This window comes from Eufriesea mexicana, unplaced genomic scaffold (genome assembly GCF_001483705.2).
Source record: "Eufriesea mexicana isolate 0111107269 unplaced genomic scaffold, ASM148370v2 scaffold265, whole genome shotgun sequence".
Taxonomy (NCBI): Eukaryota; Metazoa; Arthropoda; class Insecta; order Hymenoptera; family Apidae; genus Eufriesea; species Eufriesea mexicana.
The window spans coordinates 649264-663697 of record NW_016908444.1 but is presented as its reverse complement, the minus strand read 5'-3'; the positions used below and the strand labels follow the sequence as shown (position 1 = coordinate 663697).

Sequence of the window (14434 nt, the reverse complement as noted above, 5' to 3'; positions counted from 1 at the left end):
TACATTTTCTTTCTTTTTTTTTTTTTTTTTTTTTTTTTGTATTAGATATTCATATAGAGACATTTATTATTAAGTATAGGCTGTAGCGGACAAGACTTGCGTCGAGATGATATTACTCATAATTTCTTTTCTTACGCGAAGAATTTTTGTAAAAAAGCAAGAAGAAGAATAAAATATATATAGCGTGTAAAGTAGGAGCATACTATGCAGAAAGGAGAAAAAGTCTCCGCGAATATTCGAATGTGAGCTACCATCTAGAGAGAAAGAAAGGGAGAGAGAGAGAAAGAGAGAGAGTTAGGCGTCAATATCTGTGGAACGAATACCGATAATAAAATGCAAATTCTATTGCAGTCGCATCAAGAGTGACAAAGTGAGGTTAGTTTTCATTCGTCGCTCTAGCATCATCTTTTTAAATATTATCACGTAGTCAAGCGCACACCTTTATTCGTAGACTCCCCCCCAAGGGACAAGAATACAGCATTGACTTTCGTCGTGTTTTATCAGGATTCTCCTCGTGTTATTTGTACATTTGCGTTCCACGTTTCCTTCTTGTTCTCTAGCTACGAATTGGTTCTCTGCGGAATAAACATGACAATTAAGTAACCCGTTCTTCCTCTCTCTCTAATAATTATAGTTATCTCATTTTGTCTTCTATCTGTTTTTAAACTTAGAACATGTAAGTCGTAGAATGCTTCGTATGAGAATGCAAGCGCGATCGTCTTAACCTATAAGATACACGCGAAAGTTCACCGGAGCTGTTCAATCACGATCCAAACCTTTCGCTCTCTTGTATATATTAATGTAAACTGTAATCTTTTATATCGCTAAACGTATATGATATACCCTATGCAATGCCCGTAAGGTATGTATACTTACCTAAATTATACGACATGCTATGAAAAGTAAATATATTTCGTATTTTATACAGTTGCGTGTGTTCGATAATCAACATTCATTTCTTGCACCCTACTACACCAATTCCTGACGAGCGGCTACGTGTAGCATTTCAATGATTATTCCTGAAAATCATCACGAGCGATCGTGTTTTTCACTTTCACGCGAGTACCACTTGAATATGCGTTTCTTATTCTGATCTATTCTTTCAAATAAATGGGGTTATATCCGTTTACAGCACCAACCGTAAAATGCATGCACCATGTTTATGGACTATGAAGAATTCGCTAGTCTTCAGCTAGACAAGCCTATACCTGATATAAGAGTACGTAATATTATGTGTTCATTAAAAATAGAATTTCCTCCAAGTAATCTAACATGCATTCGTAGAATGAAGAGCAATTAAGGAAACACAGTTTAGATCCTAGTTTGGAAAATAAGCCTATAGAGAGGGCGCTTCATCTTTTGACGTAAGTGAACGAAAATTATATACACATATATTGATAATACCGGATAATAACGATTCACTTTCGTCGAAAGTGAAAACCGAGTCTTCCATCTTACCAGCACACAGCTCTTTACAGAACCGGCATATCCTTGGGGCTCGGATAATAATAGTAATTTTGCGCATAGTGCTTCGACAAATCACTGTACAAAACCTTGAATTAAGCTACGTAATCCCGTGTGATTATCGTATCAAGGCTGTGGTGTCATTAATTAATTTCATAAAATTTAAATAATGGCCGTAAAAATTCGGGTTATTTTTACTGCGCAAATGATACATATCGATATTATTTCTCGGTAGAATTTCAGAGCAACATTAATTGAAATGTAAAGAAGTTAATGCATTCCGTAAAACGTTACAAGTTTTCGAACATTTCGATCGTGGTCGATGTATTACACGAAATTCGCGTCACAGAGTTGCGTAACAAGCTATAAAAGACAATGTGATTTTAAGCGGTATTCTTCATAAGAAATATAAAAATGACGTTCCTTAAAGTGATATGCATCATCACACGGGAATCGCAAAATGACCACATCGGTTTGTCGATTACACAACGTTGAGTGCCGATCAACGCATCGCTCTATTGTATTACGCGCGACACAGTATTACGTGTTTTCATTACTGCCGTACGTAGGCCGTGTTCGGTTCGTTTCGGTTGAACTCGGGCGTGCTCGACGCCTCGTACGACAAGTCACATATAATCGATACCTTGGAGTCGGAGCCCAGTTTAGTTGTCATCTACGTTCCGTCGTGTTGTTTTTCTTGCGTCAAGTGCGTCATGAGAGTGCGTACGCGTGTATCGTCGTCCTCGTAAAGAAATTAATCGGTCTTTACCGCTTTCTTGTGTTATCGTTGAATAAGATGCGCTTTGAAAATGTTGCAAGAGGAAGCTCTATACAAGAGCACAACCCCTCGGTGAGTGGTTGAATAGAGAATGGTTTTTTAGTTAGTGAATCTTGCCCGTAATCGTCGTCCGTCTTTTCATCCTCTCGGCTGTTTCCCTTTCGTACGAACCCATACACGATTTCTAAAAATAACGCAGCGTCGTTCAAGGAGTGTACTGTCCTGTCGTCTAAGCGTTGCTAATTATAGTCCTTTAAAGACACTCGTAAGAAATGACATTCTACGAGTAACTCGTAAGCAGTTAGCTAAGACCCCGTTCGAAGTAATAAGATTTCAAGGTGTAGGTTATTCAAAGATTGACAGTATTATCGATTGTCGTTTTCCTCTTTGCATAACGATGTAGTAATAACAAGTGTGTTATTGCAATAATGAGGTGCTACGAGAAATGAGAATCGCAAGAATATAACGATGCTTTCATATATGCACAGTGTATCAGTGAAAACATTGTCACATGCTTCAAAAGGATGTGTTACATAAAGATTTCTGTCCTTGGTGGTTGCATACATTTAGGGAAAATAACGCGAGGATGACGAGATCGGTTTTATAAATTTGATGATGCTGTAAAGTTTTTCACTTAATAAATAAGTTATTACATTGTTAATTTATAATGATGAATAATTAATATTTAAAAATCACTGTTTTCATAATAATTAATCTTAATTAATAGAATTATCATTTCATATTCTTTGCTGTTATATCCATGATTATTTCAGGAAAGGCGATGAAATTCAAAAACTCAATTTTATACAAACATTACCAAGCCTCTTAGCTACAGATTCAGAATCATGTATGACACGTGTGATGCCAAAACTGCAGCAATCATTGGCTACTGCATCCACGGAATTCCACATTGCAGCTTCATCTACATTCAAAACGATCTTAGAGCAAAAACTTGTCAATCATAATGTCTTCAGTCGAACATTCCTTCAAAGTATCTTAGATTTGCTTGAAAAGCGTGATTCAGGTAAAGAAATTTTGTTCACTTGTACATTAGAGTTGCTAGTTAAACCTATATTAACAGTTTCATGCGTTTGGTATTATTCTATGTAACTAAACATGTATATATATATATATATACATTTAAAGTTATCTGTCATGCATGGCTGGAGACCTTACTGGATGTGATAGAGTTACTGCCGGTAGATGTCATAAGAAAGCAGGTTTGTATAGATGATCTTAGAAATTGATATTCAGAAAATATTATCATTTAGAAGGGCAAATGTATTGTAATTTTTGTAGCACATCTGCAACCTTATAATATGGTTATAGTAGAGATCAATGATGAAGTTGATTTATGTTTGTTATTTGGCACTAGACTAAGCATCAAGTGCTCGATCAAAACTCATTTGTTGCAAAGAGATGCTATGTATTTGGCATATTTTCAATGATATTCCCAAAATTTAAATATTATTTAAATTTAATAAAAACAGTAATATCATTCGAATGATAATAGAAATAAAATTATACAGATTCTTCCATTGACTGTAAGCAAAGGACAATTGTCACAACCTATCCACTCCAGGATAATATGCAGCAAGATATTAGGAAAAATTTGTACAAGATTTGATTCTGCTCTGTGAGTATGTTTCATCTTATCAAAATCTTCAATAATTTATGGTATTGGGGGGTACCAACTTTTGAACAATATCCTTGAACAATAAAATTAAATGTATGGAAATATAATGTTTGAGAAATATTTCAAATGATGATTTTGCTTTGATAAAGTTTTTAAATAAGTATACGTATTAAAATTGTTGTCAGGATACAGAAGGAAGTTCTTCCAATGGTACACTCCCTCTGTCAGGATGTAAATAGTGAAGTACGAGCTAGTATCTGCTTGCAGCTACGTTTTGTTGCTGAAGACCTTGGTGCTGAGTCTGTAAAATCTGCTTTGCTACCATCTTTCGTAGAATTAGCAAGTGATGAAGAAAGCAATGTAAGATGCGCCTCTGTACAAACAATAGCGTATTTGCTACCTCATCTTCAAGAAGGTATGCTTAATGATTAGTTATGCATCATAAGCATTCCAAATTTTTCGTAGCAAAATAATGTTTCAGTTAATTTTAAATGCGAATTTAAGATCAAGATACAGTGTAGAAATAATTATTTGCAGACACCATAAAAACTACCATAGTGCCACTTGTTAAAAAATTATGTGAAAATACACAGTCTGTACAACCGGATGATGACGTGATTTGTGTCATTGCCCAAGAATTCGGAAAAATTGTGCTTGGCCTAGAAAGTAAGATCCTTTATTAATTTGTAATTGATCTTCACGAGTGTGATAAGTTAATGTCCAATTGATATTTTAGAATGTTTATTACCCGCGGAGAAAACATGGTTTTTAAAATATTTTCAACAACTTGCACAGATGGGTATCGTTTCAATGAAAAAGGAGTCTAAACCACATCTTCCATTTGTAAGTCTACATGAATATGATCCCAATCAAAATTAAGTAACACCAATAATATAATTCTTTTTTGCATAAATTACATCGTTGTAGATGAATATTAATCTTGATGAAGATGAAAAATACGTAGAATGTAGAAGATGCTGCGCGTTTAATCTGCCGGCAATGTTCATCTTTGTATTAAATTCCGCCGATGATACAGATGCATTACTTCTTACATTCACTGCATTAGCGAGCGATCATTATTATTTGGTACGCAGAACTGTCGCGTGTGGAATCCATGAGGTAAGAATTTGTCAACTATAATACAAAATTATAACGTGAATGGTTTTATAAACATTTACAATTTATTGCACAGGTTGCCAAACTATTGGGTCCAAAAAGTGGTCGAATAAAAACGGACTTAATCAAATTGTTAAAAGATAACTCTGAAGAAGTTTTACAAGGTTTAGTTCCTCATATAGGATTAACACTTGATTGTTTGGCTGAAAGTCAAATTATCGGAGTAGATAAGATGGTTTGTATACTTTTTCTTTAGCAAAACATTAATAAAATATATTTACCTTACTTATATAATTGTGTTTATCAACTGCAGGATTCCACTGTCATGGAAATAGGCAGAGCATTATTGAAATGTGAGTCAGAAATAGCAGCTACACACAATTGGAGATTAGTATCATTAATGCATTCACAGCTTGAGATATTACCTAAATACTTTCCAAGTGATTTTATATATTCATACTTTGTGCCAATGGCCTTTTTCAGAATATTACATGCTGTAAGTTTTAAGATATATTACATAATGTAGTAAGTGCTAAGATATATAACACAATACAATGTTTTATTATTTTTAATTTCCAGAGGCCAATACCAGTTCGACTCTCTGCAGGAACTCTATATCTTTTTCTTTTACGTTACAATATGAAACCTATGCAGAGGGTAGAACTTCGCACCAAGTTGTATTCAGGATTAGCTAATAATTCAAGTTGTTACGTGAGGATGATGTTTGTTCGTTTGATGATAGAGGCCTTGGAAATCTTCTCCTCTGTATACTTCAAGGAACATTTTTTCACTGTTTTAATGAACTTGGCAGAAGATCCTGTAGCTAATATAAGATTAAAAGTAGTTTCTCTATTACCACAATTAAAAAGTTTGCTACAGATACCGGCCGATAAAAAATTGTTAACTGTATTAGAATCGACTCTAGCGCATCTAATAAATAGTGAAAAAGATAGAGACGTACTAGCCATGTTATCTAGTGTTGTAAAAACATTGGATGATATAACACTTAAATACGAAGGTCGAACTGTAAGTAATATAAAATATAAATCGATTTGATAATTAAAAGTAATTATTAAAGTTATAATTAAAATATTTTGTTTCAGCCATTTATGCTACTTTCATCACACGGGTTGAAGGATGCTAGGAAGTTAGAGGAAGAAAAAAGATTATCAGGAATGGGAGCTGAGAAATCTCCAGGTGGAGGAGCTACCATGAAGAAAGGTACGCGAAAACAAATTTCGATAAATTACTATAATCATTATAATTACAAGTTGAACGTTCGAAATACTATGATCGTAGGTGCGACGACGTGGCGACGTACAACTGCCGATACTTCGAAAACAATGTAAGTTATACTTTATAATGCGAATATTTAATAATTTTCTTATTACATTTTTATTTAACTCATTATATATTGTTCTGTTTATTTCTTTTTCAGGCAACAAACATCATCAAGAGGTAAATATTAATTTCATTGCCATTCCTCAAGTGCAAACTGTTTCTGATACCGGTAATTAAAATGAGATGATATTTATTACAGATGTCGTATCACCGCATTTATCAAACGAAGGATCAAAAACAAGGTACAAATATTATATATGTATTACATTATTTATTATCTATCACATATGTAATAATCATGTATTACGTATTCGTCACATTTTCAAATAAAGTAAAGTTTAATTTTAAGCTTTATAGTATAAAGTTTATATCAACATTTCATATAAGAATCATATAATCGAGATTAGACAAGAGAATCTTTAGAACTGATGAAAAGTAGAGTTAAATCTCGCTACCTTCTTTACTTTACTAACAATTTTAGTAGAAGCCTAATATTAAATTCTGCATGCTTTGCATCTAACAGAACTCAACTAACACATCCTTGGGAAAGAATAGGGCATACCAACTCGAACATTAATACAACCCATACTAACTTTGACAATGGATCGTGCAGTGATTATCTAACGCAAAAGACTCAGCAAAATCCGTCAAAATTAGCATTGCCGTTTATATTATGGCCGGAAACGTGTGAATGCGACTATGCGGAAAAATACGCTTTTCATTCTTGCTCCCCATCCGATTATGCAAAGTCTGTCTTCTTGGCTATCATGAGAGAACATCGGCGCAGATTACAGCAAGATTTCCTACTAATCCGAGATTATGCCCACGGGTGTCCCACTAACATTACCAGCAAGGATACTACCAATGTAAGAACGCTTGATGCTCACTATAACTCTTGTTGGCCTTGTAGTTCTATGCCTGAAATACCTGTAATGCTGTCGGACGACGAATTCCTCGTGGATGCTGGTATCAGGATACCGGTACAGTTCTCTCAGAGCACCTCCAAGATACCACATTTACAAGATCCCATGTTTGGAAAAAGAAGAACATCGTTCAATGTCAATCATATTCGGCCTACCAGTATGAATTTCGACAAGGGCAAGCCTAAAAGAAATTCCTCCGTCGAGTATGAAGACTGTATAAAACGAAGAACGAATGCCGATCAACCAAACGATGTGAGGACTTCCATCGACTGCGAAGATGGATTGAGATTGGTGAAGGAAAATCAACAGCTCGGTAAGAAGGATCCGGTGTATGTTGGCCCTCTGATGAGGTCGAGATTTGGATTTGGAGTGAATCAAGAAAGAACAATGGACGATAAAATGAAACGACGAAATTCGTTAGTATTGGATAAAGATAAACCAAAAGTTGTACAGTCAAAGTGTACATTGGATAGGACTAAACGAAATTCTGCAAATTTTGACAAAGGAAAGCCTAAGAGAAATTTTTCTGCCGAATACGAGGACGGTATAAAGCGGAGAACCAACGGTGCTAATCAAGCGAAAAGTATAAGATTACGATCAATTGATTACGAGGAGGGTTTGAGTTTAGTGAAGGAGAATCAACAACTCGACAAAAAGGATTCATTGTACGCTGGACCACTAATGAGATCAAGGTTTGGATTCAGCGTAAATCAAGAAAGACCGATGGACGATAAAATGAAACGGCGGAACGCACTGATACTAGTTAAGGACAGACCTAAAGCTGTGCAGTCGAAGTGCATGTTCGACAGAACTAAACGACACTCTGCAAATTTTAGTTTAAAGATATTGGACACGAAAGAAACTAAGCCTAATTTGAAAGAACAACATAGCTTAGACGTGCCTGACTATACACCGTCAGAACGACTAAGCCGGGCTCTAAGACGATATTCAACGTTAGACGTAAATCATAATCAGGGACATAGCAAAATACCCTTAAGAAGTTTTGTACGTCGTAGTAGAACTGCACCCGCTACAAGGGCTTCCAGTCCTGTGGGTTCACAGTTAAGATACGAAGAAATCGATAAGTTGTGCCGAAAGTTCGAGGAGTATCAACTCTATTAGTGTAACTAGACCGAACGCATTTAACGTATCAAGATAAAAGAAGGAAAAAAGGAGATAACCGTATGTGCTGGTTCGCATCTAATTGCAAACATATTGTGTCAGAAAGTTAGAAAGATTTCGTGGGATACTTTTTATTCTTATTATTTTTTAAACTAAAATGTCCAGATTTAGCATTTTCTTTAATAGAAGGGCGCGGTATTTAAAAACTGTTTGTCTCTGAAGTAATTTCAATTAGTTTACAGTTTCGTGCCATTTTTACTCGGTCTTCTATATTTTTTACTCTTTATTAACTATGTATTTTTCTATTCTCATTTAATTGACAGAAACTAAAGAGATCGAATGATGAAACTTTGAAACATTCTACGCGTTATCAGTAATATATGTTTTTACTTTATCGTATCGTACGCCCACATTACGAAAAGCAAAAATTATCTTTCAGTACATCGATTGAGAACGTGTACCGCGTATTTTAACATTCGAGTAAAAACGAACACGTATGCTTGAGTTGGAAGACTGTTTTATTAAATGATGCCGAATCGAAGTTCGTAAAAGTAAAAAGATAAGACTATTTTGCACTTTAATTTTATAGCTGCATATCTAATACGTATTGCTCTATCAAAGTTTACTCACTGATCGAATATATTCTAATAGATAATTATGCTTAGGAGTCTACACGCGAAATAACGAAGTAGAGTTTAATTATCTTAATAGCCAATTCTAGGTCTAGTCTCAAATAGTTGTAAAAAGCAGGACTAATTTCAACGTCTGTAAAGCGACGTTTCTTAAATGTTCGATACCATTTTCGTATTTTGCTTGTTTCTCGTTTTCTTCTTTCAACGAATTCAGTTGTAACATGTTAGTGGAGGCACTAACCTAACTCAGACATTTTACCTCTGTTTCTTTTTTATAACTTTTTTAATTTATAATTAATTTGTAAAGCTTGAATTTACAGAAAACCAGCCTAATACCATACAAATGCCTGTAATAGCACTATGGTTTAATCGTTTGCATTATTGTAACGCATTACGTAGGGAACATTGTATACTATAGCCGTCGTAATTTTCGATCGATTTACGAACGTCGATGTTAATGGTTAATTTTTATTCAAAGAACCAGCGAATTCGCTAGAAATGTAATAACTTTTTGAACGCAACTTTAGGGATTTTCGATTCCCCGATTCCCTGTAAACACGTCGAACGATTAATTCTTCCCTTGTATAATGAACTGGAGTTACTGTTGTGTCTTAAAACGAGAAATATCTACGGAAATATCATACAGTCATAAAGAAAATCACACGCATATACAAATATATGTACATAGACTAACCAAGACAATTTAGCTAATGTCTAACTAAAAAGTAGTATCGAGGGAAAGGAAAATCGATAAATTTACGATGGAACGAAATAACAAAAGAGATAACGGTGTATATCGAAAGGACACGTATAATATCTTCGCAGAATATTTTCATTGAGCTTCTAATAGATGTATTTTGGGATGAAGGATGAAGAGAAAAGATATAAGACGCTTCGAAGCCAAAGATGATATATAACGATACGATTAAGTATCACGTACAAAATTTTAAAGGCATTATGTACTTGTATCATGTACATATATCGTGTAAGCTTTACAGTGCAAGTGCCATTGAATAGACGCTGGCGAGCTGAACGCCTAGAAAGAGAATGACGGTATCGTCGAATGGGAGATTATCGGTGAAACTTCGAAAACTAACATTGAACGCCCAAAATACATGTATCAAGCAACTACCATGACATGTATACGATATCTAATATCGTGGTTTGGTACGTTGCTCGGACAAAAAGATTATCGTAGTTAGAGTAGGCTTATAAAAATATTGTTCATAAATCGAGTCATCGATTATTCTTCTTATAACTCGTTAATTCGTTACGCTCGATGCTCATTCGTTTAGTTTCGACTTCTCATCTTCTTCCGTTCGTTTCTCCGATCATATAACCCGATTTTATATAGAACGTTTTTCAATAATCGCTAGTCAATCTGATTTCACGAGGTTCATCTGTATAGCAGTTAATCGTTATTGATTTACCGTCTAAAAACAAGAGACATATGTACACTTTCTTGTATAAGCTGCTGAACACCGAGAATAGATCACAACTCTTTACGCTTAGGGACTAGAAAGAAATGCAATTTATCGATCGATTGTTGCCGCGTAACGATATTAATTATTTTGTTATAATTGTAAGATCGGCTATCGATTTATATAATAACATAGCGAAGCTTGTTGTATTATTTTTATAGAAAACTTTAGGGTAGCGTCAGCCGTGCGATTGCGCGAGACGAATTAATAAATACGCGTAACACGCAATAGATGTCACTTGCATCTATCGAGCAAGGAAATTTCCGATGTAAAGTTCGATCGTTTTACAAATACGTTTGAGATCGCAGAAAGGGTGTATGGGCTTCGCAGAATCGCACGGCTGTTGATTTACCACAAGCGATGACTTCTTTTTTATAGGAAATCTTAGAATATATTATATTATATATATATACACACACACTAATAAGTATACATGATTTAACGAAATTGAACAAATTGTTAAATGTGCAACTATAGGAACACGGGGAGGCGCGGTTCGAAGAGAAGCAAGCGAAAGTAGAGAACAAAGAACGTTACTCGAGCATGTTAGGAAGATTACTAGGAAAAACACAGGGAGAAAGTAAAGTTTCTCGAATCTCGAATTTTCGCCAAGGATAACCGCTTAAAATGCTGCTCCTTATTTTTGTACAGATCTTACCATACGTAATATTAACTTTTGTGCCAGAAAGTAAAAATATGCAGTATATTATAAATAAGAAATATTCACACTCGTGCTACACTCGTTTTTCGTGATCGTTAATGTATTCGTTTCTTTACATACATAGAGCAGAGAGAAACTAAATCGAGCAATGTCGAGAGATAGAATTTTCTTTACCCTGAATATTGTTGCTCGTCGATCGTTTAAAACGGGAAAAAAAGGAAATGAAAAAACGAAAGAAAATGGCGTGGTGGCCATCGAACAACAAGAAAGAAAAGCACGTCGAGCGTCAATTGAATTATCGCGTTAGAAACTGTAGCAAAAACATACCGAACGCTATGGCCTGTGTTTCTTTCCGGAAGGAGTAATTTGTGATGATAAAGAAAAATAAAAGTAACGTAAAATAAAGATACATATGTATTTAAATGCGAGAAGAAAAAGGAAGCAAATAACGCGAAGTCACGTTCACGGCGCGCGATTATGAACGATCAAATTCGTCGAACGATATTTTTATTACTCATGACTGCTCCCGTAAAGAATAAGGAATGTTACAAACAGAGAGAAGTGTATTTTTGTGAGGTATATCTGTAAGAAAGAAAACAAAATCTAATTAACACGTTCACACTCGATGATGCAACATCTGCGTCATAGGAATCTTGTACTGTATACCTAATGACGCATTCGTTGTGTCATGCGTTCTTACCGATAAATATTGTGTAGCCGTGTAGCTGTGTTGAATGTGAAGAAACTAAAGAACAACGCGATCGTAGATTTTATTGGCTCTGTCGATATTATACATCTGTTTTAATATACAATGCTGAACAAAAGTATTGGCACAGACTAAATTTTCTTATAACATTCTCTGTAAATCCGTAAATAAAATGATTCTTTATTTAAATTTTGTGTGAAATACATCTTTCGAGTCTAAATTTTAAGTCTGTTGTAAATCATAGAAGTTAAATAGGTGTACAATAAAGAGAAATAATAAAAAACTCGTAAAGGTTTGTTTCCAACGGAATAAAAATATTGATATACTATATCATATGTATGGAAACTCTCGTTCGGCTATTCAGCAACAAAACTGTAATTAATCTATGTTTAAAAAGTCTAGACAACGTATTTATACAAGTTTTTAACATGTAACGTTAACATATCACAGCTAAACGAAATACAAACAAAAATATCTTTTTCGGAGAATAACATTCATTTTTTATTTGATCGGTTTTTTTTTTGTCAATTTTAGATTTTTTCTTACCTGATTTTCAAGGTTCCGACGTTTCAAAGAGCATTGTTTTCAAATGATTGAAAATTTTTCAATGCGTCGATTGAATTTTAAAACGAGCAAAGAAATATCAAAAAATCGATCCATCAATTTAATACGCGAATTGCTGTCATGTTATAGGAACGTACGAGTACTTTTGGTATTGAATAATTTATATTCATTGGAAATACGATGGACAAATACGATTGTATGAATATTTTTAAAATTATAATGATAATCCTAAATATACGCTGCGTATTGTCTGCCAGTGGATCTTTTTAAATGCACCACATATGTTATCAAGCCTTTTATAATCTCCTGACCTAAATTCTATTAGATCTTTTTGGACTAAACTTAGAAGTTACAAAAATTAGTAGATACCAGATTAATTTGAAAATTGTAATAACAAATAAAAGATTACATGTGAAATATTTAATTGTTTGTACTAATAATTTATGTAAATAAATCGTAATGGTGACAATACTTTTGTTCTGCAAAAATAAAAATTGCAAAATGCGATAGATATATCTTACAAAAAAATGAAATGAAAAACATTTTACAAATTGACAGGAAATATCATAGAAAGATTTAGTCCGTGCCAATATTTTGTTCTGCACTGTACGTTATAAACAATAAATCGAACCCTTTTTGTTACACAATCCAGTGTTTTCTCTTAAAAATTTTACCTCCCTTTTCTTTTCATCTTCTCATAATTTTTTTTTTTTTTTTTAAAGAAAAAAAATGAAAACTCAGGTGAAAAATTCTTTTTAATCTCTTTATTTCTTCTACTTTCTTAATAAATCAGTGACTCGAGTCGCTACAAACTGTGTATGAGTTCCTTTTATAATTTACTTACGAAGTACGTAATAATGATTTTGTTCGATCACCCTCGCTCATTCACACGCACCCGCTTACCTTGATTATAAAAAACTTCAAAAAAGATAAATCGATCGGAATTTCCACTCCCTACCCCCGATGAAATGCGTTCTTAAACGTGAGATTATGGCCCGGTTAGTAAGCTCCCGTCACTTATTGTTTCATCTCTTTTTAAATTCATCAAATTCGTCGTCACGCTGCGAGACGTGACGACTTTTATACTATAATAATGAGGATTTCGAAAATAAACGCGGTATTTACGCATATTATATTTTCTTATGATTCTCGACAACAAACACCTTTCACCTGACTGTCGTAAAATACTGTCTTTCCTCTCTACATATTTTTTCTCTTCTCTAATCTTTCAAACCCTCTCGCTCGAGAGAGGAGAACCAAACTGTTGAAGGACGATTTCTCATTATTAAGCTTAATATAAAATTTCATATAAACAGCATCGAAACGAGGATCATTTTTTCGAATCCTTCGGTGCACATTCGAACAGTCCGAACTGAATCTTTCTTTTCGCTTGTCGAGAACGGATTGTCAAAGTAAACGGATTCCGATTTCCTCGATTTTCTTTTCTTGTTTCGGTGCTCTTGAATGTGTATGCCCTTATTACCTAGTGGAATTCACGCTTCCTCCTTTCTTTCTATCTCTTTCATGTAAGTACACATCTATCGCCCGGCGCATGCCATTTTAGGGTCAGACAGAAGTAACAGCTGAATAAAGATGGCACGGTGTTCATCACATGCGAAGCGTTTAACGCGGAACCAGCTCGCTTGGAATGGCTCGTGTGCAAGCAACGTGTTCTGCCGTTCTTTCATTCGCACACGATCATCGGCCGTGTAATCAACAGGCGATCTATGGGAGAAATAGTATGTACAGTAGGCTTCGTGGCTCGATGCTATCGGTCTCGTCGAAGTAGCGGTCTTTTCTCTTTCCTTCCTGGCACATGAGAACACTGTATCGTACGTGTCTGCACGCTGCTCGAAGCGGTTAGCTATGAAAATGTTTAGAATATTCAGATCGAGTGTAAATCGTAAATTCGAGATAAATATTTTATATAATTAGTCGAGTAAAATGTTTTCTAATTACCTCGAGCAGTGCACTTGCAGTACATAAGTACATTTCGAAGTCAGAATTGAA

The 14434-nt window shown here is 34.6% G+C and overlaps 1 protein-coding gene across 5 annotated transcripts; it reads left to right on the top strand.

Annotated features, from left to right (window-relative positions):
• The first annotated feature begins 2140 nt into the window (after positions 1-2140).
• LOC108555782 (serine/threonine-protein phosphatase 4 regulatory subunit 4) lies at positions 2141-12018 on the top strand. 5 transcript variants are annotated; one of them, XM_017911596.1, is made up of 16 exons: positions 2141-2314; positions 3016-3266; positions 3389-3462; positions 3772-3878; positions 4064-4293; positions 4416-4544; positions 4615-4721; positions 4806-4997; positions 5071-5229; positions 5308-5490; positions 5574-6020; positions 6098-6215; positions 6294-6339; positions 6433-6452; positions 6535-6577; positions 7246-12018. In XM_017911596.1, the coding sequence occupies exons 1-16, from the start codon at positions 2274-2276 to the stop codon at positions 8378-8380; spliced, it is 3282 nt and encodes a 1093-aa protein (XP_017767085.1). In that variant the 5' UTR covers positions 2141-2273; the 3' UTR covers positions 8381-12018. The 5 variants fall into 5 exon arrangements, with proteins under 5 accessions (XP_017767085.1, XP_017767084.1, XP_017767086.1 ...); XM_017911595.1 differs by having other exon boundaries at positions 6859-12018; XM_017911598.1 differs by lacking the exons at positions 2141-2314; positions 3389-3462 and having other exon boundaries at positions 3214-3266; positions 6859-12018.
• The last annotated feature ends 2416 nt before the right edge of the window (positions 12019-14434 follow it).

Bases quoted from the DNA above. Each gene is read 5' to 3' on its own strand.
- LOC108555782 (XM_017911595.1), top strand. From the start codon at position 2,274: ATGTTGCAAGAGGAAGCTCTATACAAGAGCACAACCCCTCG. The intron at 4,722-4,805 runs GTAAGTCTACAT...ACATCGTTGTAG, and splicing joins CTAAACCACATCTTCCATTT to ATGAATATTAATCTTGATGA. The intron at 6,453-6,534 runs GTAAATATTAAT...TATTTATTACAG, and splicing joins GCAACAAACATCATCAAGAG to ATGTCGTATCACCGCATTTA.